This window comes from Rhea americana, unplaced genomic scaffold (assembly GCF_003343005.1).
Source record: "Rhea americana isolate MKP2758 unplaced genomic scaffold, rheAme1 scaffold_579, whole genome shotgun sequence".
NCBI classification, from domain to species: domain Eukaryota; kingdom Metazoa; phylum Chordata; class Aves; order Rheiformes; family Rheidae; genus Rhea; species Rhea americana.
The window spans coordinates 1-23,151 of NW_028186733.1; the positions used below are offsets into that span (position 1 = coordinate 1).

General features: G+C 47.5%; 1 protein-coding gene and 1 pseudogene across 1 annotated transcript; both read left to right on the top strand.

The window, feature by feature from the left end:
• Positions 1 to 369: 369 nt before the first annotated feature.
• LOC146587641 (uncharacterized) lies at positions 370 to 12,652 on the top strand. The gene is made up of 14 exons (XM_085319237.1): positions 370 to 444; positions 3,311 to 3,367; positions 4,087 to 4,203; positions 5,612 to 5,668; positions 5,781 to 5,807; positions 8,284 to 8,340; positions 8,569 to 8,595; positions 9,066 to 9,086; positions 9,237 to 9,293; positions 10,604 to 10,630; positions 11,101 to 11,124; positions 11,275 to 11,331; positions 12,303 to 12,338; positions 12,532 to 12,652. Exons 1-13 carry the CDS (start codon positions 370 to 372, stop codon positions 12,312 to 12,314), a joined length of 615 nt encoding a protein of 204 aa, XP_085175363.1. The 3' UTR covers positions 12,315 to 12,338; positions 12,532 to 12,652.
• A 3,144-nt stretch (positions 12,653 to 15,796) lies between these two features.
• LOC146587642 (uncharacterized) lies at positions 15,797 to 18,531 on the top strand (annotated as a pseudogene).
• The last annotated feature ends 4,620 nt before the right edge of the window (positions 18,532 to 23,151 follow it).

Genomic DNA, 23,151 nt, shown 5'->3' on the forward strand with positions numbered 1-23,151 from the left:
GGAAGACCTTGCTCTGGTCTCACCAAGTTTCCCCACGTGCACCAGTGGGGACAGCAGACCCAGGAGAGAAATCCTTCTGAGGGGGACCCACAGCAGGCCTCTGGGAGGAGCCTCAGTGAGGACTGTAGAAGAAAAGGAAACAAGGCTGGGGCAGAAGGGAGCTGTGGAGAGAGATTAGGAGGCAGTGATAAGCCAAGGCGGGGACTGGCAGTACCAAGAAACCATGGGCCTGGTAGGGGTATGAGGGCTTGGCTTGGGTAGGGCTGAGGTGCCAGGATCTGGCAGTGCCCTATAAATCCATCACCAGGCTCAGCAACCTGCGCAGCCTCTGCCTGAAGGACACAGGCAGCTCGGTGTAAAGGGAGAGCAATGGCRGGACAGATCTGCATTACAGTCCTGGCTGCTTKCCTCCTGGTGCCAGGATGCATCGCGGCGCCCCCTCAGGTAAGGGAAGCTTTTCCTTAGGGCACCACAGAGCCTGGGCAGAGACAGAGGGCAGGGAAGCGAGGAGCAGARGGGCAACTGGAGACCAGGGGCGAGGGGGAAGAGGGGCCTGTCTCACACAATGTCTAAGCAGAGGGGAATGGGTTCTGAGGGCGACTCAGCCAAGGGCTCTGYGGGACTGAGCCAAAYGTGTCCTTTCAGAATGCTGGCAGCTTTGACAACAGTAGTGCAGACCATGAGAGCTTCAACAGCAACAGGCTGAGTAGCAGTGGGCTCCCTGTGCAMATGGCTTCCAATAGCCTTGGCTCAAGGGGAAAAGAGGTCCCTGAAAAAAGGGGAAGCAGCAACTGCAGGGAGGGGAGGCTATAAGGCTGGGATGGGACCACTGGTGGGAACTTGAGAAGGTTCCCATGGGTGGAGGCAAAAGTCACAGTTCCACAGCCACCAGGGAGCTGAGCAAAAACATGTGCCAAAAGAGATCATTCTACCTGAAAAGGACTCTTGGACCAAGGCAGTTACATGGGGAGGCTAGATCTCTGAGTAACTCTTGGCTTTTCTGTGCCCCTTTGCAGAACAAGCTGCACAGCAGAGGGGGGAAGTGCCAGCTCTTTTGTGCTCTGGGAAAGGCTGGCGTCAGAGTTGTCCTGAGCATGTTGTGTTGCTCAGATCCTGGGGCAGGACTGCACTGCGGAGACATGGCCTCTCCAGTGTCAATAGGGAAGAAATAGTCCTTCTCTTGGCCTTGTCAACTCCATTCTTTCTAGCAGAGCCCAAGGTGGGTCATTGCTGCAGTGCACCTTGATGACTTGGGGTAGCTTGTAGACCCACAGTCACTCAGAACCTTCTTTTCTGAACTGGTTCCTGATGCAGTATACAAGGTGGGTGGGTCTATCTGGTGCATTGGCCTTCTTAGGATTGGATGAGGGCCGATCTTCCCCCACCAGTTTTAATGCTTGCTGGAAATTTTTGTTCCACTCCTCCCAACCTTATATTCTTTCCCCAGGGAGGATTTTAGTTAGTCTGATGGCAATATCTGTGTCACTGACAGTTTCAATAGCAGTAGTGGAAGTTCAAACTGAGTTTCTTTGTGCGTTGATAGTAGCCAGGACCAGTACCTACTTAGACTGTTCCCAAATGCAGAACCAAGCTCAGAAGTGTCCAGCAGTGAGGAAGAATACAACGTAGCTGGATCAAGTCAGCTCCAAAATGTCAGCCTACCTGGTTCAAAGTAATTGTTCCAAAGAATGATGGAAAATGCAGCTGACTCCTGTGTTGGTGTACACTGTATCTTCTTGAGAAAAAAAATATAGTACCTGGAGAAGATTTTCTATGCAGAAACTTGGCTGTGGTAAAGGAATGGGGTAGATGGGACTCAGGGACAGGGAACCTGGGAAACACCGTACTATAGGACAGAGGTCTATAGGAACATAAGACAAAAGTACATGGCTCATGGGGGAGGGACCCAGAAACATGGAAAAAGGGACATAGAATCCAGTTACCTGAAAATAGGATATCTACAGATTGGTGACCCCTATCATCAACATTCCCAATAAAGTGGACTAATAATTCCCATGAGTGTTCATTCCCTCTGTCCCATGGGCTCACATGTAACAGAGTAACACATCTTTCCCTTCCCTGGAATGGCTATTGAGAAGCCTAGTTGTCTGTGAGTTCCAGAGACCATCTGTCCCTTCCCTGGGTCTCTTCCATTCCCCCTGGAGGGTCTGAGGACCTCACCTCTGGCACTGAGAAAGAGCTAACCTTATTCACGTAACATCCTACTTTTGCCTGGTGCCCTTACTCATCAAACAGAAAAACTCAGCTCTGCTGTCTCCTGAGTTCGTGGCTCTTCTTGGCCCCTCTGGACTGTGGTGACTCACCCCAGCTTCCTCTAGTTCTTCYTGGAGAGTGTTCTCCACCACCTTAAAACCTTCACCTCTCCCTTTTCTGTATTGCCCAACCCCTCTCTGCCAATACTGGACACAGTATCTTAGGTACCATACCCTCTGTCAGGCATGCTCCTATCTAGATGCCTGGCCTCTGTGCCTTGGGCCAGCAAAAAATGTGAACAGTAAAAAAATATCTATCAAGGTAACAGCAGAATTTCTAGGACCCAGAGGAGTTTCACTCAAAGGATGGAGAAGGAAATGTGCATCACAGTTGCGTGCTTCCTGGATCAGAATTGGAGGGCTGTGATTTATCCAAGCAATACAGAAAACAGCTATGAGGGGAGGAAGGCAGAGATGTCCCTGTCTCTGGGGATCCTTCCTGAGAGATCTCAGTCTCTGAACACAAGAGAAGTTACCTGGAGAGATGTTCTGAGGAGCCTCTATGTTGCCCAGGGAAGCTGGGTATTTTACTCCCCAGTGAAAGTATTTTCTTGTCCCTTCCAGAACTAGGAAACACCATGACAAACATATCCATGACATAAACTCTATCTCCTCACCCATCTCAGTCTGAATAAGAGTAACCCAGCAGTACTGTCAAATAAACCCACTTTCTCACATACATCTTTGTCTGGTGTTTTTATTCCTTTTGCCTCAGTGGCTATCAAAGCCTTGGTGGGCTGATCTTTGGATACTGGAACACACCAGACCCTGCGGGGCTAGGAGTGCCCCACAGCCAGGATTGAGGCCCTGCAAAATAGGAACTGCACAGCATTGTGGGAAACTGAGGGAAGGAGACTGAAACACTTGGGCTCATGTCGTGCATTAGACCAGAGACTTCTACTTTGAGCCTTGGCCTTGACCTGGCCCTGACCTGGCCCCTCTCCTCCTGCTGAAAGTGGAATAAGATGCCCCTAGCACTCCCCTACTGCAGCAAATGAAGAAGATATGGTTGGGTAACTCTCCAATCTTTCTTGCAGGACTTCGGCAGCCCTGACTATCCCTCTCTGGGTGATGGGAGACATCCCAGGAAATGGGTGAGAGTCTGGAGGGCTCTGTGCTTCTCTTTAGTCTCTTCGGGGGATGTAGTAGCAGTGAACTGACCAATACTAGGCAGTTACTGGGGACAAGGAAGGATATTTTTCCTGCTGGACCTAGACAAATGTCTCTCTCCTTCTCTAGCTGCCTGTGAGGACTCCAACATATGCACAAAGGCCCACCAGGAGAGTTACCAAATATCAGAGTGATTTAGAACCTTGTGATTCAGTCCAGTCCCTACAGGGCAACATTTAAAGATCCCCCTCAAGCAACAATCTGCCTCTTTCAGAGTGTGATGCTGAGCCCAAAGTCCCTTCTAGAGTGATTTAGGAGCTTCCTCAGTGATTTGGGAGTCTAAGGCTTAAGTCAAAACATCTCATGCTCCCAGGAAGTCAGTTGGGAGGGGAGAGCCACCAGCTTGCACTCTGACAGGGGCTTCTCCGCTAGACAGATATTTACCCAGGGAGCATCTGAGAACTGTACCACACGAGGTGTCTGGCATCCCTACTGACCTATGGAGTCCCTGGAGAGAAGTCTGGGGAGTCCTCACACACAGCATGAGGACACCAAGTCCTGAGGACAGTCAAGTCCTATCTCCATGTGTTCCCACAGACTAGTTCTGTAATCTAATACATATCATGTGGACAGGGGGTCTGGGCAAAGGTCAAGATCCCCAAAGCTGAAAGGAGCATTGAAAACATTACCTTTTTCCTTGCAGGACAACAGCTTCCTTGGGAATCATGGTGCACCAGACAGCTTTCAGAATAATGGAGGGACTGGAAAGGTGACTGCTCAGACAGAATGTAGTTGTGGGGCCTCTCCTCTCCTCGGGTTGGTGGGTGCTTCTTTGTTCCCCTTGCTTTCTGTATTCCTCTTCAGAGTTGCTGTGGGATTTGAACCTACATTCCATGTTCTCTTCATGCTGAGGAGCAAACTTATCCCTTCCTCCTGCCAGGCCCATAGGTCTGGAAAGGGGCATGAAGTGAAGCCAGGGCCTTTCCATCAAGTGAAAATACACTTGGCCGAGGTCAGTAGTGGGGCAGGCTGGAGTGGGTGTCTATCCATAGGAAATGTTCAAAGAGTAGTGAAGCTGTGCTGAGATACAGACCATAGTCACAGACCAACCTGGGAATTAGGGAGTAAGATCTCCCCATGGATCTCAGTCTCCTCTCTGCTTACAGCAAGGCTCACCAAAACTAAGGACATGAGCTGGGGCAGGGGAATGAGACATACAAAAAAAATTCTTAATGGTGTATCCTGATCCCAGAAATATCCAGGAAGTCAAATAAAAAGTCTATGCTGTGAGGCTGTGAGAGTGTCTGGGTGTGGAGATGTAGGGCATGGCTGGGTGTATGGAGCAATGACAGGAAGGAGTGAGGATACCTATACTGCTTCAAAATCCCTAGTGCTCTTGGCTATCTATGTCCTGAGACCACTGGTAAAATCTCACAGGACAGTCAAGGAATTAGATGTCCATCTGGTCTGGACTGTGGTCTGGGAGTCTGGATATTTGGGTTTCCTGAGAAGCAGGCCTGAGTTTTAACTGGGGCTGTGGTCAGAAAATTTGACAATTTACGTCTGCTGTGCAAAATGGTACAAAAAGGCTCAGGCACCCTGAATCACTCCACAGACAGCCTCAGTTATTTCCACGGAGAAAAATGTGGGTGGTCTTCATCCTGGGATTATTTTCAGATTTCTTGGATTATTGTCCTTGGATTATTTTCAGATCCCTGCCAAGAGAGGATTATGGGTTTATTCCCTATTGATATTATGGGATAAATAGAATTTGGATTATGGTTTAATCCTATTGCCATTGCCAGTTCAATTCCTATTATAGTTTGGGTCTACTCCCAAGTGGTATTTCAAAATGCATCCCACACAATATTCCAGGATTAATCCTCATTCAGTTTATGGAAGTAACTCCAGGATGATGATGGTATTAATCCCCAATGGGATTGTATAATTATTCTCATCTGCATAATGCAATTGCTTCCGGAAGAATTATGGGATGATTCTCCAGAAAGATTATGGGATCAGTCCCCAGAGGATTATGGCTTTCCCCTCTCTTTTGGAAGCTCTCTGGACTCTACAACCTAGTGACATGACTGTAGAACATTCAGTTCCCAGACTGGACTTTTGTGGGCAGAGATTTGGCCTAATAGCTGAACATTTGCTCTTAGTAGGGATATAGCATGTCCATTGCATCATCCTAGGTGAAGAGTGACATCAGTTTGTCTTCCCAGGTCAAAGGCAGGTTCAATGGCAGGATCCTGGGTAACAACGCTTTCAATGGCCAAGATGTAAGTGGCTCTTGGGGGAGACTCAAAACCTTTGTTCTAGCTCCTGATTCAAAGGAATAGACCTTCCTCCTACCACCAGACAGAATTAACACATTCTGGTCTTTCTTGGCAGAACTACAATGGATATGGAATGGTCTATGTAAGTATCACAAGGAATTTATCATCTAAACATCCCCCATTTTTTTCTGGAGAGTTGTTCTGCACTGGGAATAGTCCACAGACTCACACAGATATTTGGAAAGACAGAAAAGGAAGCATTTTCAGCCTGCCCTCAGCCCACGGATGGGTTGGATATAAGTTGGAGCAGGTCATCCAGGTCAATCTCTGGGCCAGGGCAGTTTAGAAAGTGTCCACAGGTGCAGAACCACCCCCTAGTCCCAGGCCCTCTCCCAGGACTGCCTCACTCCTCTGGCAAAGAGTTTGTGCCTCTGCCCCAGCAGGATTTCCCCATCTCAACTTCTGCCCATTGCCTTCCAGTCCTTTCCTGGGCACCTCTGAGAAGAGTCTGCCTCTAACCTCTCTCCAGCTCCCTTTGGGGAGGGGGAGGCTGCAGCTGACCCTGCTTTGCCTTCTTGGCTCCTGACTGGACAGACCTAGGACCTGCTACTGCTCCCCACCTTTCTTGTGCTCCAGCCCCAGTGTCTCTAAGGCCTCTGCTGGACATCTCCGTCTTCCTGGGGACACAAAATGGCTCCACTGCACAGACATGGCCTCCCCAGTGCAGAGTAGAGTAGGAACAATACTTCTCCTGGCCCTGTCAGCTGTGTTCTGTCTAGCAGAGCCCAGTGCATGGTGGGTCATTGCTGCAGTGCACCTTGCTGACTTGGGGTAACTTGTTGCCCCCTGAACACCTGGATCTTTCTCTTCTGAGCAGCTCTCTGGAATGTCAGACCTAGCCTGGCACAGTGCAGCAGATGGTGGGATAGAAAGTTGTAAATTTCTGAAATCAAGTGTTCCACTACAGAAACATTTCTATCACCATGAGGCCTCTGGACCATCCTGGGTGTAGTCTGCTCCCTCAATAGGCGTCTTGTTCTATGAATATTGGAAAATATTTATCAGAGAGATTTTTTTCTGCAAATATTTGCCAGCCATGGATAGGAGGAGGCCATGGGGCAGTCCCTGCTCCAATTAACTGCCCAGGAACAAGTGCCACATTCATTTTGTTATATATGAGCTTCCTGCTCAGAAAGGTCAGGGAAAGACAGAGCTGGCAATGGCCTTTGCCAGAACCAAGGTTGTTTGAAAGTCATTCTCTGGTTTCCTCCCAGAAGAAGGTGTCTTGGGAGACGTATGGCACCAAGAAGATATATCCCAGATGTGGACAACGGAAGAGCTGAAGCTGAATGTGTTTGTTTGTCTTAAGCCTGGGAAGATTAACTTGAAATCGAACAACCAAGGAACAGTGCTGCAGACAAGTTCCATGTCTCTGGGGGGCAGCAAGCTACCCCAAATCAACAAGGTGCACTGCAGCAATGACCCACCATGCACTGGGCTCTGCTAGACAGAACACAGCTGACAGGGCCAGGAGAAGTATTGTTCCTACCCTACTCTGCACTGGGGAGGCCATGTCTGTGCAGTGGAGCCATTTTGTGTCCCCAGGAAGACGGAGATGTCCAGCAGAGGCCTTAGAGACACTGGGGCTGGAGCAATAGCAGGTCCTAGGTCTGTCCAGTCAGGAGCCAAGAAGGCAAAGCAGGGTCAGCTGCAGCCTCCCCCTCCCCAAAGGGAGCTGGAGAGAGGTTAGAGGCAGACTCTTCTCAGAGGTGCCCAGGAAAGGACTGGAAGGCAATGGGCAGAAGTTGAGATGGGGAAATCCTGCTGGGGCAGAGGCACAAACTCTTTGCCAGAGGAGTGAGGCAGTCCTGGGAGAGGGCCTGGGACTAGGGGGTGGTTCTGCACCTGTGGACACTTTCTAAACTGCCCTGGCCCAGAGATTGAGCGAAGTGATTTAATATTGAAGATAGATCTAAGATGGAAGTTTGACTGGAAACTCTTCAGATCCCTCCCCAAAATGCAGCTCTGATCCCACAAAAGGGAGTGGTGGAGATAGATTAAGTTATGCAGTGATAAGCCAAGGCGGAGACTTGTGATACCAGGAAAGCCATGGGCTGGGTCAGGATATCAGGGCTGGCTCGGGCAGGGCTGATGTGGCAAAATCTGGCTGTGCCCTATAAATCCAACCCCAGTCTTAGAATCGTGCACAGCCCTAGTTTAAAGGACAGAGCACTTTGTTGCAAAGAAGAAGCCATGGAGAGACGGATCTGTGTTGCATTCCTGGCCATTTGTCTCCTGCTGCTGGAAGGCACTAAGGCAGCTCCCCTGGTAGGACAARTTGGAGGGGATGGGTGATTCAGGATGTATTGGGCTCTTTAGTGTCCCTGCAAAGGTACCATGAAAGGGGGTGTGGACAAAGGACTGGGACCATCCTACATACAACTGCAGAGGGTCCCACAACTAGGGGCACCAGAAGGACCCTCTTTTTCCTGCTACCATCTTAGTGCCAAGTGGAGGGGGAATGGTGAACTGACCTCTTTCCCAGATATGTCTGCCTCCCTCCCCCCACCCTCAGTCATAGTAAATCTGCAGTAATAATCTGTGTATGTTTTTTGCAGAACTCACGCAGCTTTGATGGAAATGAAGCTGGGGATGGCAGCTTCAACGACAATGGAGTGAGTTTGGGGTGATGGATTTGGGGCTGAACACAGAGTGCAGTCAGGGCTTGTATCAGAGACCGAGGTGAATGAGGCAGGAAAGGTAGGGGGTAAAAGGGTAGCAGAGCCAAGAAAACTTTGGGAGAAAACAGGTTCTAAAAATATCCACCATAATGGAGCCGGGAGCTTCTGAGGAAACCCTCTAAGCACCTTCAATATCTCTCTGTCTCTCTCTTTCCCTTGCAGAATGGCCTYGAGCCCCCAGTCATCTATGTGAGTACTGCAAGAGACCAAGACCTCCATCACAACAGGAGCTAACAGGCAGTCAGTTCTCCTTCCCCCACCCCGGGCTCCCAAGCAGGAAGAAAATCAGGAGCCAGAATTCCCTGAGGAACAAGCCCTAGGCCTGAGCCATATCTGTGGCCTTGGGCTGGAGAGGGTGTGGGAACAATCTCTGTGTGTGTGAGTGTGTGTATGTGTGTGTGTGTGTGCACATGCGTGCATGGAGGGGTCTCTCAGGAATATCCATCCTTGTCCTGCTCCAGCCCCTGTCCCTAGGGTGCATCCTCTTCTTCCTCAAAATGTCTCCACCTGGAGATGAAATCCCACATGACCTGGGCTCCTTTCTTTGCTGTAAACTCAGGGCCCTGGACAATCTGGGAGAGGCTGAGTGTAGCAGGGGGAAGAAGCTGGGGTGAGAGCAGGGCAGGACACTGGTAACCCTCGTTCTCTCTGTTTTTCAGGGCCCTCTAGATGCCCCAGGGGTGAGTATTTCCGCTCTCAAGCAGCTCTTCTCCCCTTCCCACCTCACACAGGGCTCCTGGGGTGCCCCTTCTGTGTATCACTCTGGACCTCAGGACAAGGGGCACCAGGAGCCCCTAGGCAGCCCCTTTGTAACAGGATTTTCATTGCAGAACCATGAAAGCTTCGACTGGAACAGGGTTGGCCGCCACAGCTTCAATGACAATGGGGTAAGGTTTGAGGCCCACCCCCCCACCCCCTGGGTGACTGGGGAGGGAATGGTGGGGGGGAAGGTACATCCCATATCCCTGAATACCCAGTCTCTGCCCTGTTCGGGCCAGGACTTGTCCCAAACCTAAAGCAGATTGCAGAGGGCCTGGGCCAGGGCAGTTTGGAAAGTTTTCCTGGACTGATAAATAGGTTTTCCCCTGGGCCCTGTGCTAGGTCTGCCCCACACAACAGCTAAGGATTTGGCCTTCTTTCAGAGAAGGATTTCACCTCCTCTACCCCCATCTCAACTTGTGCCTGCTACCCTATTGGTGCTTTACTGATCATCTCCAAGAAAAGCTTCTCTCTGTGTCCTCCACAGTCCCCTCTGGAGAATGGGATGTTGAGATTGACTCTGCTCCCACTTCACCCTGAGGACTCTGAAAACACTGGAGATTGGGATGAAGTGGGAGATAGGTGAAACTGAGAAGCAGCAGACAATCCCATGGATATCCACAGTGTGGGCACTCCTGTGTTCATTGAAATATGGGGTATCCAGGAGATGGGAAACACTGTGACATGCCAGGAATTTGTTGGTGGTATAAGATGCAGAAAAGTGGAATCAAATTCATGGAGAACACTGGAGAGTTAAGGGGGCATTGAGAATAGGAAGGCAGTGGGATATGGGGGACATTGGGGAACACTGGGAAAGGGGGAATAAGAATATGAATACTGTGGGATGCTAAGAGTTGGTAGGCAAGTGAAGATGGAGAAGTAGTAGACAAGTTAAATTTGAGACAGCACAGCAACTTTGAAATTGGAGAGCACAGGACTAAAGAGGTAGGAAACATGAGAAAAGGATGTCGTTGTGGAGAGATCGACAAAAGGAGATGGGAGGCACTAAAGGTGATGAGATGTTGTGGAACATTAAGTAGCACTAGGACATGGGGGAGGGAGATGTGGCTTTGGGAAGACTTTGTAAATTTGGAGCTTGGATCAAGGCCCCACTGCATGCATGCCAGACTGGTGACAACCCCCTTGTCCTGCAGCTCCAAACTGATCACAGTCTCAAGCTCCAGCCTCATCAGCACTGAACAGAGACTAACAATCTCTTCCCTGTCCCCATCAACTCTGCTCCTGCTAATACAGCCCACAGCGGAGTGGGTCACTGCTCCAGGGGGTACTGCTGCCTGAGAGAGTGTAGAGGTTCTGGAAAGGGCCTCATCTGCCTCAGATTGGGGTTGGGTATTACTGTATGACTAGAGTCCTGTGCTTCCAGGGCCTCCTGCCCCCTCTGACCTCTCCAAAGTAACCACATCTCTCTCCCCTGCAGAATGGCCTCGAGCCCCCAGTCATCTATGTGAGTACTGCAAGAGACCAAGACCTCCATCACAACAGGAGCTAACAGGCAGTCAGTCCTCCTTCCCCCACCCCGGGCTCCCAAGCAGGAAGAAAATCAGGAGCCAGAATTCCCTGAGGAACAAGCCCTAGGCCTGAGCCATATCTGTGGCCTTGGGCTGGAGAGGGTGTGGGAACAATCTCTGTGTGTGTGAGTGTGTGTATGTGTGTGTGTGTGTGCACATGCGTGCATGGAGGGGTCTCTCAGGAATATCCATCCTTGTCCTGCTCCAGCCCCTGTCCCTAGGGTGCATCCTCTTCTTCCTCAAAATGTCTCCACCTGGAGATGAAATCCCACATGACCTGGGCTCCTTTCTTTGCTGTAAACTCAGGGCCCTGGACAATCTGGGAGAGGCTGAGTGTAGCAGGGGGAAGAAGCTGGGGTGAGAGCAGGGCAGGACACTGGTAACCCTCGTTCTCTCTGTTTTTCAGGGCCCTCCTCTAGATGCCCCAGGGGTGAGTATTTCCGCTCTCAAGCAGCTCTTCTCCCCTTCCCACCTCACACAGGGCTCCTGGGGTGCCCCTTCTGTGTATCACTCTGGACCTCAGGACAAGGGGCACCAGGAGCCCCTAGGCAGCCCCTCTGTAACAGGACTTTCATTGCAGAACCATGAAAGTTTCGACTGGAACGGGGTTGGCCGCCACAGCTTCAATGACAATGGGGTAAGGTTTGAGGCCCACCCCCCCACCCCCTGGGTGACTGGGGAGGGAATGGTGGGGGGGAAGGTACATCCCATATCCCTGAATACCCAGTCTCTGCCCTGTTCGGGCCGGGACTTGTCYCAAACCTAAAGCAGATTGCAGAGGGCCTGGGCCAGGGCAGTTTGGAAAGTTTTCCTGGACTGATAAATAGGTTTTCCCCTGGGCCCTGTGCTAGGTCTGCCCCACACAACAGCTAAGGATTTGGCCTTCTTTCAGAGAAGGATTTCACCTCCATCCCAGTCTTTTGCTTGCTATTCTTTACTGAGCACCTCCTGTCTTTGTGATCTTTCCTGTCCCCTTTGGGGAGCTGAGGCAGGGTGGTGGCCTCATTTGTTAATAGGTAACTGACCTCATTCACCTGGAGGGCTCTGAGGACACTGGGAACTGGGAGGCAATTTGCAACTAAGGCAGGCATTCAGGGATGCATGACACCAAGATCTCTGGGAATTGATGATAATAGCGCCAGCTGGAATTAAGTGTAGTGTGAGGTAATCCATACCACAAATACAGAAAACGAAGATGGCCAGGTAACAATAACACTTTAAAATGAAGGGATGTGGCTTTAGAGGAAGTATGCTAGGCTGGAGAGAGTGAAGGGTCTCAACCATAGGCTCATGACTCCACCATTTCCATGGCCTCTGCAAGGCTTTCCTTAGTTTGCTAACATCTTTCTTGTCCTGGGAGCTCAGGGTTATCTAAGGCTTTCCAGTTGCAGAAGAGGGAAATAATTCCTCCCTTGGCCCTATCAGCTCTGCTCTTGCTAACAAAGCCATTGCAGTAGGGTGTCCTGAGGTTCTAGAAAGGACATCATCTGTCTGGGCTCAGGGAGGAGTGAGGGGAGTTATTCCTGCCACAGCGAGACAGGATTTTCCCTGAAGATCTCCCCCTCACTCAGTGTTTTTAGCACTTACATGTTTTTCTCTCCCCTGCAGAATGGCTTCTAGTCATCTATGCGAGTATTACAACAGGTAAGGAGCCATTACAATGAAAACTGATAGGCTATTGACCTTATCCTGGGTTCCAAGGGTGGGGAGAAAAGCAGRAGCTGTTCAATCCCTAGGCCTGAACTGTCTCTACTGCCTGGTGCAGGGGAGGGTTTGGGAAAAGGGGAGTCCTCATGTATCACTATTCTTTTTTTTCCTCCTCCTCGCTCCTTAATAGGACTCCTGAGAAGTTTCACACCTGCTGATCTCCCCCATAATCCCAAATCTGCTGAGTCATTGAAGAATTTTGATTAAAGAATGCAAAGACCCCATGTCTTCTCCCTGTTGCACTGCAAATAAACCTGGATCTTACATCAATGTGTTGTGTTTTTCCTGTGGTTTTTGCAGAAATATATCCTCCCACATTGTCCCCAGTGCCATCTTTTCTTGTAGGAGGATTGGTCTCAAACTATTGCAGGTTGCTCAGGTGCCTGGGCCAGGGCAGTCACATCAGTTGGACACCACCATACAATCACACAAAACATCCTAGGACTGCTGTACTCCTTTGAGTAAGGTTTTCTCTCTCTGCCCTGGCTGGATGTCTCCTGTCACAGCTTATCCATACCGGGGGGGTGGTTTGGTATCAAGTAGGAGGGACAGGGAGAATCAGTGTCACCTCCAAGGTTTGCTCTGTCCTAAGGATCTCAGGACAAGGATATACCTGCCATTTGCCTGCCCCAGCCTTGCAGATTCTGAGGCTGAATGAACATCCTCATGCTGAGAACAGCTTTGTGCGTTATTGTCTTGTGTCAGATAGCTAGTGCACCAGTAGGAGAAGCCAATTATACGAGCCAGGCCTAGAGTGCAGCAAACAGATAGCAATTTGTAGAACAGTCACTAGGTTCTATTTAAACTTTCTGGGGATTCTGAAGATGGTTGGGAGCCTTCTAGGAGCCCTCTGAGGAAGTAGGGGGGGCTTCTGCTGCTAAGCAAGGAGAATCAGGTAAGGACAGCCACAGGAGACCTTCATTTCTCCTTGGAAGCCTTAGCAAGCTCTAGCAGCTGCTAAGGAGCTTTCTGGGTTGCCCCCATCAAAGAGTATTTAGGCCTTTATTCCAGCAGACCCCTGATCAAAAGAATCAAGCACCCTTTGAAACAGTGCAAAGGGAGAGTGGCCTATTTAAAGGGAGGCCCAGAGCACGGCTAACAGAACGCAGCCATCAGACAGGGGTTTGGGCAGCAGTCTCTAGACTGTATTCATATCTTTCAGGGACTTTGGAGATTATTGGGGAATTTCTGGGAATCCTTGAATGAGCTGGGATGGAAGGTCCCTCTACTGACTGGTAGGGAGAACTAGGTAAAGAGACCCACAAGAAGCCTTCACTTCTCCTGAGAAGCCTTTGTAGCTCCTAAGAAGATTGCTGGTTGCCACAAAGGGGGGTGTTGGAGCAAGTTCAGTGAAGTGCCACTAAGATCATTAAGGGACTCGTAGTCCTTTGCTGCTCCTTTAGCTACACTCTGACCCTGCCTGTTATAATAGGCCTTTCCCTAGCATTGGTAAAAGGGTGCTTCATCTTCCCTTCATCTTATTGGCAGAAGGCCCCCAGGAGTTCCTCAGAGAGTTCCCAGAAAGCCCCCAACAAAGACCCCAGAAGGTCTAAACACAGCTTAGACTGCTGTGCAAATAGCTACATCTGGTAGCTACACTCTGGGACTAGCACTTCTATAGATTTCTCCCTAACACTGTCTGAAAGAGTGCTTGACCTTGCTAACAAGGCCTCAAGACTCGCCCTTGGGGGAATGGATGGACCTTGCTAGCAGCTGCTATTGCTTCCCAGGAGAAGTGAAGGCTTCATCTGCCTGTCATTGCTTGGTTCTATCAATGTCCATTCCTACTGATAGATGTTGATACCTCTCAGTTTCAACAGATATCTATATATTTTGATTTCAGACTGATTTTGCTATGAGTAAGCATTGTTGCCTATTGATATCAATATCTCTTGATTTTTAGGAGGCATTGATGCCTCCCAATTTCCATACTTGTCAATAGGTATCAACAACTGTCATTATCAATTTTTATCAATATGCATCAATACCTCTTGATCTCCAAAGAAATCTATAGTTTTCTGTCTCAGACCAATAGTGCTATCAGTAGGCATCAATACCTATTGACATCAATACCTCTTGATATCAATTTCTATTGATCTCTATTGATAGAGCTCGATCTCCAAGGGTATCAGTAGCTATTGGTATTTCTTGATCTCAACAGGCAGCTATAGCTTTTGGTCTCTGAACAATTTTGCTATTGGTAGGCATTGACACCTATTAAGAGCACAGCTAACAGAGGCAGCCAACAGATGCAGCAGTTTGTGCAGTGGTCCCTGAGGTCTGCTTAGATCTTCAGAGAACTTTGTTGGARGCTGTGTGGGATTTCTGGGAACTCTCTGAAGGGAAGTATCAACACTGGGGGGTTATCAGTGTTGGGGGGGGGGAATATCAGTGTTGGAGGGAATCCACATTTTGGATATCACCAATAGAGAAGTATCAGCATCATGGGGAGTGTATTGAAGTCACGGGGATGGCTGCATCTGGCTCAAATCAAAATCTGGGGAGACAGATAACAGCACAGTAGCCAAGGGCTAATTGAGCATGTGCCAACCAAAATATGGCTGGTATGCAAATATGACCAAGTCAATCATCTTACCCCATAAATAGGGGGACAGTCCAGAGCCCATCGAGATCTGCTGCATGGCAGTGGGATTCATGCTAGAACCTCCCCCTGAGTAGGGACACCTCTCAAGGTTACTCCTCGAGGTTGAGAGATTCCTCATACGTGACAGATTCTCAATAAGTGATTAATTACATGCTGAAACTTGGCAAGCTTGCTAATTTGCATCTTGGATTGATTGTGTGCATAATCCTTTAGACATAAACAGTTCACCATGTCTGGGACTAAGATTGGATCCAATTGCACCAAGTCTCCTCTGAGAAGGAGTTGGGAAAGCAAGGGAGTCCACTCTGAATCCCATGACTCAATAGGAGAGTCACTTTGATTTCATCTGACCCAGTCCTCTATGCAGTAAATAACAGAGTGAGCCTTGCCATGGAATCTTGTAAACCACTGTTCTATTTACCGTCAACTTTATTAAATCACTATCTTATCTCAATAAAACGTATTGCTGCTTCTCTTTTATGAGTGAAGTGCATTACTCATCTGTGGCATTGGGGTATCAACCTCAGCAAGATATTGACTTGGGGGAGAGAATTGATGTCAGAAGTATCCGGGCCAGGGGATATCGGTGTCAAGGATTATCAGAAAAGGGGAGGTATTTATATTAGGGAGGTATGAAGGTCAGGAAATTTTTGATCTTGCAGATATAGCAATATTCCAGACATATCTAGAATGGGAAGGTATCAAGGAAGGGGATGTGTCAAGATTGAGTAGATATCAACATGGGGGAAGTATTGATTTGGGGAGATATGAACATCAGGGAGTGTCAACAATGGAGAAGTGTCGATGTCTGGGAGATGTCGACATCAGGTGGTATTGGAAAAGTGGAAGTATTGATGTCATGGATCTATTGACCTTGAGGGTATTGGAGGGTAAAGACCTCATGGGGGTGTTGACCTTGCAGTGGTATCAACCTTGCAGGGTACCAGTGTTGGTGGGAATCAACATCATGAGGGAATCCACACCAGGAAGTAGTAATGTTGGGATGATATTGACACTGGGGAGATACCGCTGTCTGGTTTTTCATTGTTGTGGTAGCATCAATGTTGGGGAGGTATTGTCATTAGGAAGGAATTGACACCATGTGGTTATCTACTTCGTAGGACATTGACGTCAGGGAGATACTGATTTGGAGGGGGTGTTGATGTCAGAGAGCATTGGCATCAGGGAGATACACACATCAGGGGGATTCATGTCAGATGGTATTGAAGACAGGGAAATATCAATGTCAGGAATATATCAAAGTCGAGGAGATCGATGTCGGTGAGGTATTGATGTTGGGGTTTCATTGTTTTAGTGGTATTGATGCTGGTGGGGTATTGATGCCCAGGGAGGTTTGATGTTGGGAAGGTAGTGATGTTAGGGACATTTAGACACTGGAGGAATATCAACATCATGGACTGTCAATGTAGGGGGAGTATTGAAGTCGAAGAATTTTGACATTGGGGAAATATCYACATTAGGGGGGTATTGACGTCAAAGAGCATTAATGTCAGGGAGGTATTAACATGTCAGAGAATCAAATCAGGGAGGTATCAATGTTGGCAGGTATCAAATCGGGGAGTATTGACATTAGGCGGTATCGACCTTGTGGAAGAATTGACATCAGTGGGTATTGACATCAAGAGGTGTCCAGGAAAATGTAGAATAATTTTGAGGAGATAGGCGATGGAAGCTAGCCAGACCATTCCATGGGAAAAGGAGCATCACCAAGGCATGTTGACTCACAGTCATGGTCACACAGCTGGAACTGTGCCAATGTGGCACTACACCTGGGCTTTCAATTGAAATTAGCAATGAACTCAGTATGTGTACTGCACATGTGTACAGTCCATAAAAACCTCTTATGTGCCTCTTCTGACATTCCTCAACATGAACCAATGTTCAGCAGGTCCTTGGATTCCCCTGCGCCTTTATTGCCTTGATCAGGAAACTTCTAGAGAACCCCCACTTAGGCACTGAGATAATAAACGCTCATCATTGCCCATAGTGTGCCTTATGTTTGTTTATCTGACCCTCCTGGGAGTCGAGGCAATGTCCCCACCTCACCCTTACAGTTGACATAGTTGGCACGATATGCAAACAATAATGCTGTAACCGAGGAGAGTGAAGGGGGAGGACAAGAGCCAAGGAGGAGCTGCTTGCCTGTGACTGCCAGGATGGCCCCAGACTGAGTGGTAGGGAGTGGTAGCTGCATTGCTTGCCACTTTGGCAGCCCCCAAGCACTGACCACAGCTGTCACAGGGGGAAAATGTTACCTCAAAAGTGATTGAATCTGCATTAAATGCTAAGTCCTTCTGCACTATTTTGGAAGCAGCTCAGAAACTAGCTGGACAATTAGGGTGGGTACAGTTGTCAGGCATTCAAGCCTTAGATATTAAGGTATCATCTCTGCAGCAATGAGTAAAAGATACGGAGAAGGAGCATGGAGATTTGCATGATATGAAGACAGTAGTGCAAGAGCTGATTACAACCCAAACTGAAAAGAGCCAGGAATTAACTCATAGGGTAGAGTAGCTTCGTGAGTGGCTAGCAAATGCCATGTGTGCTATGGCAAAGCTCCAGCTACAGTTGCCCAGGTAAGAGCAATAATAACTAGACCCTCCTGGGACCCAGAGGAGTAGGATGGTAATATTTGGAGTACTTATCTGACTCAGAGGTTGAATTTGGATTAGAGGAAGAATTGACCACTCCTCAGGTCTGACTTCTTGTGCAATTGAAGGGGGAGAGGCTAGTACATGAGAATACAGTGGAGCTATCTAGGATGTATACCCTAAAGGAACTGCATGAATTTCTAACTACTTTCCAGCAGCAGCCTGGGGAGTCGTTGTTAGCCTGGTTAGTGAGAACATGGGATGCAGGTGCCAGATCACTTACAATCTTAAGAGAGGAGCTGAATTTAATGAGCTCCTTATCAACCTGTGCTCAAGTATTGTATTATCTTACCCAATTAATTTTTATGCAAGATGAAGCAGGAAATGTTGTTGCAGCTCCAACATTATATAAAAGGTGGTCCGCTGCTGTGTTAGGTGCTTACTTGTCCACAGGCGAATTAACTGCAACAGTGGGAGTGTGGCGTACTTTTGAGGAAGGGATCAACATATTGCAACAGCTAGAGGTAGCAACTGGATTAGCAGATGGAGATGGACTGGACAGTGTGGAAATAGCATGGCAGATGAAAACCTAATTACTAAAGGGGGCTTCAAATGCTTAAAGCTGTTACTACTTGGCACAGTAATGCCTTCAACTGGGACAGCAGGGGCTTTGGTAAACAATATGAGGGATTTGGCACTTTTTGATGAACCAGATACTAAGCAAGTGAGAGCAGTTCAGAATTCCAAGGTGAGAAAATTGGCAGGGTCTACTAAATTGAGGGTAAAGGTAACAAGGCAACAGATATGGGCTGATTTGCTTCAGGCAGGGGTATTATGTGATGAGATAAATAGTCTTTCTACTGTTGACTTATTTAAGCAGTGGCAGTGGTTGCCTGTTAATCAGCAATATTGAACAGTCTATCGCCCTTCCTGCTCCAGTTACAGAAGGGAAATTGCTGACCAAAAGACTATGAAGAGGCGGCAGTTCCCCCACAAGAAAAGCATCTGTTGCAGCTTACCATCGAGGGGACTGATGCCCTTACATACCCCTGTGAATTTGCTGGTGCTCTGGAGGAGATATTACTGTGCTTGCTTTAGTAGATACTGTGGCAGAAGTTACTGTACTATGTAGCGCAGTAGCTCTGGAGAAGGCCGCCACCCATATATGCAGTTTGGGAGGACAGGCCACCCCTGCAGTTCAGGCTGTAGTTACATTAGCAATTGATGTTTTATTATCACCAATTCATGAGTACATTTGGGGAATCGACATGATACTTGGTAGAGAAATTCAGACCTTGCAAAGATTGTTCTACTTTGGAAAAACTCCTGGATTATGATGGTTTGGAGGGCATCCAAAATGGGACCCAGCAGATTTACTGGTTCCCCCCACTGTGGTGCAAGTGAAGCAATATAGAATTCTTGGTGGGAAGAAGGAGATTCAATAAACTATAGATGCTTTACTGCATGCTCAAATAATATTCTCTGCCTTGTCAGCTTTCAGTAGTTCTGTTTGGCCTGTTCGGAAGCCTGGTGGTTCATGGCATGGAAACTGTGGAATATAGATAGTTAAATAAAATTGACTCACCATTAACAACTGCAGTACCTGACATGAAAACTCTACTAGAAGGAGTAGGGAAACATCTGCAGGAATGGAAAGCTGTCATTGATTTGGTGAATGCATTCTCTGTTGCTATATCCCGCAGTCACAAGATCAACTCGTGTTTATCTGGGATAATAAGCAACATTTCAAGTCCTCCCTCAGGGCTACAAACATAGCCCCACCATTTGCTACTAGATAATCTCAGCTGATCTTCCCTCCTTTCAGAGTCCATCATTATATTGATGATATTTTGATAATGCAACCTTTTAAAGAACGAGTACGTGAGTAACTATCATTGTTAATAGAAACTCTACAGGAGCAGGGGTGGACTGTAAACCCTAAGAAGGTACAGGGGCCAGATTCAGGTGTGTGATTCTTAAGGACAGTCTGGAGAGGGCAAATGAAAGCTATCTCTGAGAAAGGATGCAATGCTATTTGATAGTACCCTGTTCCCACTACTGTGAAACAACTGCAAGCTCTTTTGGGTCTTTCGGGGTTCTGGCAGACCTTTATACTCCATTTAGTGTATTTAATGAGGCTGCTGCAGTGTTTGACCATAAAAAGTAGCCAATGGCAATGGAGTAAAGAACAGCAGCAAACCTTTGGCCTGGGCAAGGAGGCGGTGTCCAACATGCCAAACTAGTCACTCCATATGAGGGACAATCTTTTGAGCTGGAGGTAATGGTTATGAAAGATAGAGCGTCTTGGGACTTGTGGCAGCAATGTGCCCATGCAAGGTGGGAAATTATAGGTTTCGTGTCCTATTCCCTGCAAGAGGCCACAGAAAATCATATACCTCTGGAAAAGCAGCTCTTGGCAGTAGTGTGGGCTTCAGAGAATACCAAATGAGTTACTGAATGTGACCTGGAAACTGTACACACCCTCATTCCCATTCAGGCATGGGTCATTGATGGTACCATCAGCATCCATGTGGAGGCGGCCCAAGCTGTGACTCAGTGTAAATGGAAACACTATTTACAAGCCCAGTTTAAGTGGGGGAGAAAGGACATGAGTACCCTGCATGTAACCTTCTTAGGGGAAGTATGTTTTAAACACATGCCTCTGCTGTCTGAGCCAGAGGGGCTGCCCCCCTCTGCTCCTCCCACAGAGCCATCATCTGTCCAAGAGACCCCTTCTTTAGAGAAGTTATCTCCTGAACAATGAGAGTGGATCTGATTTTCTGATGGCAATGCAGTGTACTCCTGGGCAGGACAGCGAGTGTGGCACTCTGTAGCATGCAGTGCATACAGTCCTGCCACAGATACTATCTATTTTGCCTCAAGTCAGTGGACTGAAGTGAAGGCTGCAGCTATAGCTCTGGATGAGGGAGATGCACGCTACCTCTGTACAGATGGCTGGGTAGTATACAAGGATCTACGGACGTGTTACCAATGTGGGCCACTGCACACATTGTATGTGGAAAATTTTATATATGTGGAAAATACATGATAAGGAACTCTGGGGGACGCCCTTGTGGGAAAAGATTTGGGACATTTTGCAAACTAAAGCTGTGTCTCTGTGACACRTTGATGCCCATCAGAAACAAGAGACCCTTGAAATTGCATGATAGAGCGGTCACTTAGATGGCAACTTCCTCAGAGCTAAAGCAAGCTTGGCAAACGCATGAACTATCAGGGTATCATGGCCCCATCACAGCTCAGGCTTGGGATCTATCATGAGGCCATCCCATGTTAGCATTACACTGGTATAAGGCAGCATGTGCTACCTGTCCCATTTGTATGAAGATAACAACAGTGCCTTTCACTAGCACATATGGTTGCATCAAGCAAGACAAACAACCCTTTGCAACCTGGCAAGTAGATTATGTGGGCCCATTGCCTCCCTCACAGGGATAAAAGTATATATATTAACAGCTGCAGACACTTATACAGGCCTTATGTATGCATAGTTTACCTCCCATGAAAATCCTCTACTATACAGGACTTAGAGCAATTCATGTATACTTACAGTATACCAAATACAGAGTGACCAAGGCACTCACTTTGCAGGCCATACAGTACAAGAATRGACTTGGGGTCACCGGGGGTCTTGCATGTATCGTACCACCCTCAAGCTAATGAATTAAAGGAGAGAACGAATGGTCTGCTAAAAGAACAAAGTTGAAAGCTTACCACCAGCAGACGTTAAACAGGGTGGGTAGGCGTGCTCCCACAAGCACTGTTTATGCTTAACAACAGGCATATTGGAATGCTTACTCTATGAGTGAGTACAAACCAAATCAACCCTAGCAATTCCTGCTCAGATATCTGTGATGGAAGGGAGGTTGCCCCCTGCGTACTTGCCTCTGGGGAGGTAGAATTCTACACACCTGAGCAACTTATCATTACTGAACAAAGAGTTACCAGCTTGCATTTAATACTTGACTGCCCTTCACAGTGTATACGGCTGTTTACACCTCTGATACCTGTTCARATAGTACCACTGTTATTGACCTCTTCTCAAGATTTATCTTRCCAGGTATTTATATCCAAGCCAGTGAATGTCTCACAGGGAGCACCAATACCGAGAGGAATTCTGATCCACAGTGCCAAAGTGCCTCAAGTTCAGCAAACACCCTCAACACACTTCAACCAGTGTGTGGATACTGCCTCCTCAAAAGGAAAAATAGGCTGGCACTGTTTTAGCAAATGATCCAGGAGCTACTGCTCTAATTCTTCCTGATGATGATACCATGCCTTCCTATATTCTCATCAACAGGTTATCACACCAGTATCTGTAAGTTGCTGTTGGAATATTGCCTCTTGCTGACCATGACAGATGCCATTGCTCTACAAGACCATCCAGCCTCCCATGTAATACATGGATTTGGCTCACACAAAGATCAGCTAACCTTTCTGCTTTCTGTATTGCAGGAAGACAACCAGTGGATGATGTCTTAACTACATGTTACGTAGATGTACCAACTCCACTCGCAGCATTTTTCTAAAAAAAAAAAAAAAAAAGATATATCTGTAGCTCCCATGCATTTATATGATTTGTGTATTGCTTCCCAAAAGCTGACACCTTGGACTTACTCTTTTGGTATAGCTAACATATCTACAGCAGATATTTGCCTTCATTTTGTAAATGCTACCTCTGTTCTGTGGAATGTAACCAATACACATTTCATTTGTAATGACACTATGAATACTACTTATGCAGCTGCTCACCTTATACTACCATTAGGGTGTTCCTTCTGTGTGCCACTGTAGCATATACATATGTGCCAGTCAATGCCACACGTGGATCATGAGTTGTGGGTCATGTTACTTTAAACATCCTTCCCTTTATGATGGAGCAGCAGAAAACCCCATAGCATATCATAAAAGTCATGTGTAATCCCCATGTAAATTTATTTTCTCACACAGAAGCCTTAGGCGTATAGTTAAACCTAGTTTAGATTCTGGGGCTCTATAATTAAAAACAATTAGAGCATGTTGTCTGTGCTATAGCTCAAGGATTAAATTGGACATTTAGAGCCATTGCCTTTTTAAATAAAGAGTTGGGGTAGTTCAGCAAGGAACACTGCAAAACGATTTAGTGATTGACTGTCTCTTACTGTGGCATAACCACAGATGTCATGACTTTGCCAGGATGTGCTGTTTTAACATCACTGATGAATCGGTGTCTACTGAGAATGATATCAGCTACAAGACATTATTCAACATACTCAGCAGAACAATGGAGATGTCTGGCTGACTAATTGGTTTGTCTCTACTGTGATGGCTGGGTCACCTCATATAAAGGGGACTCTTGTTTATCATTTGCTTTTTATTATGTTATGTTTGATTTCATTACCTCACACCCTACTTTTCCTCATACCTCACATCCTTCTGAAGACTGGGATGGCCTGTAACTAGCTTTCCATCGAGTATATGGGAAAATGCAGAAGAATTTCAAGAAGATACGTGATGGAAGCTAGCCAGACCATTC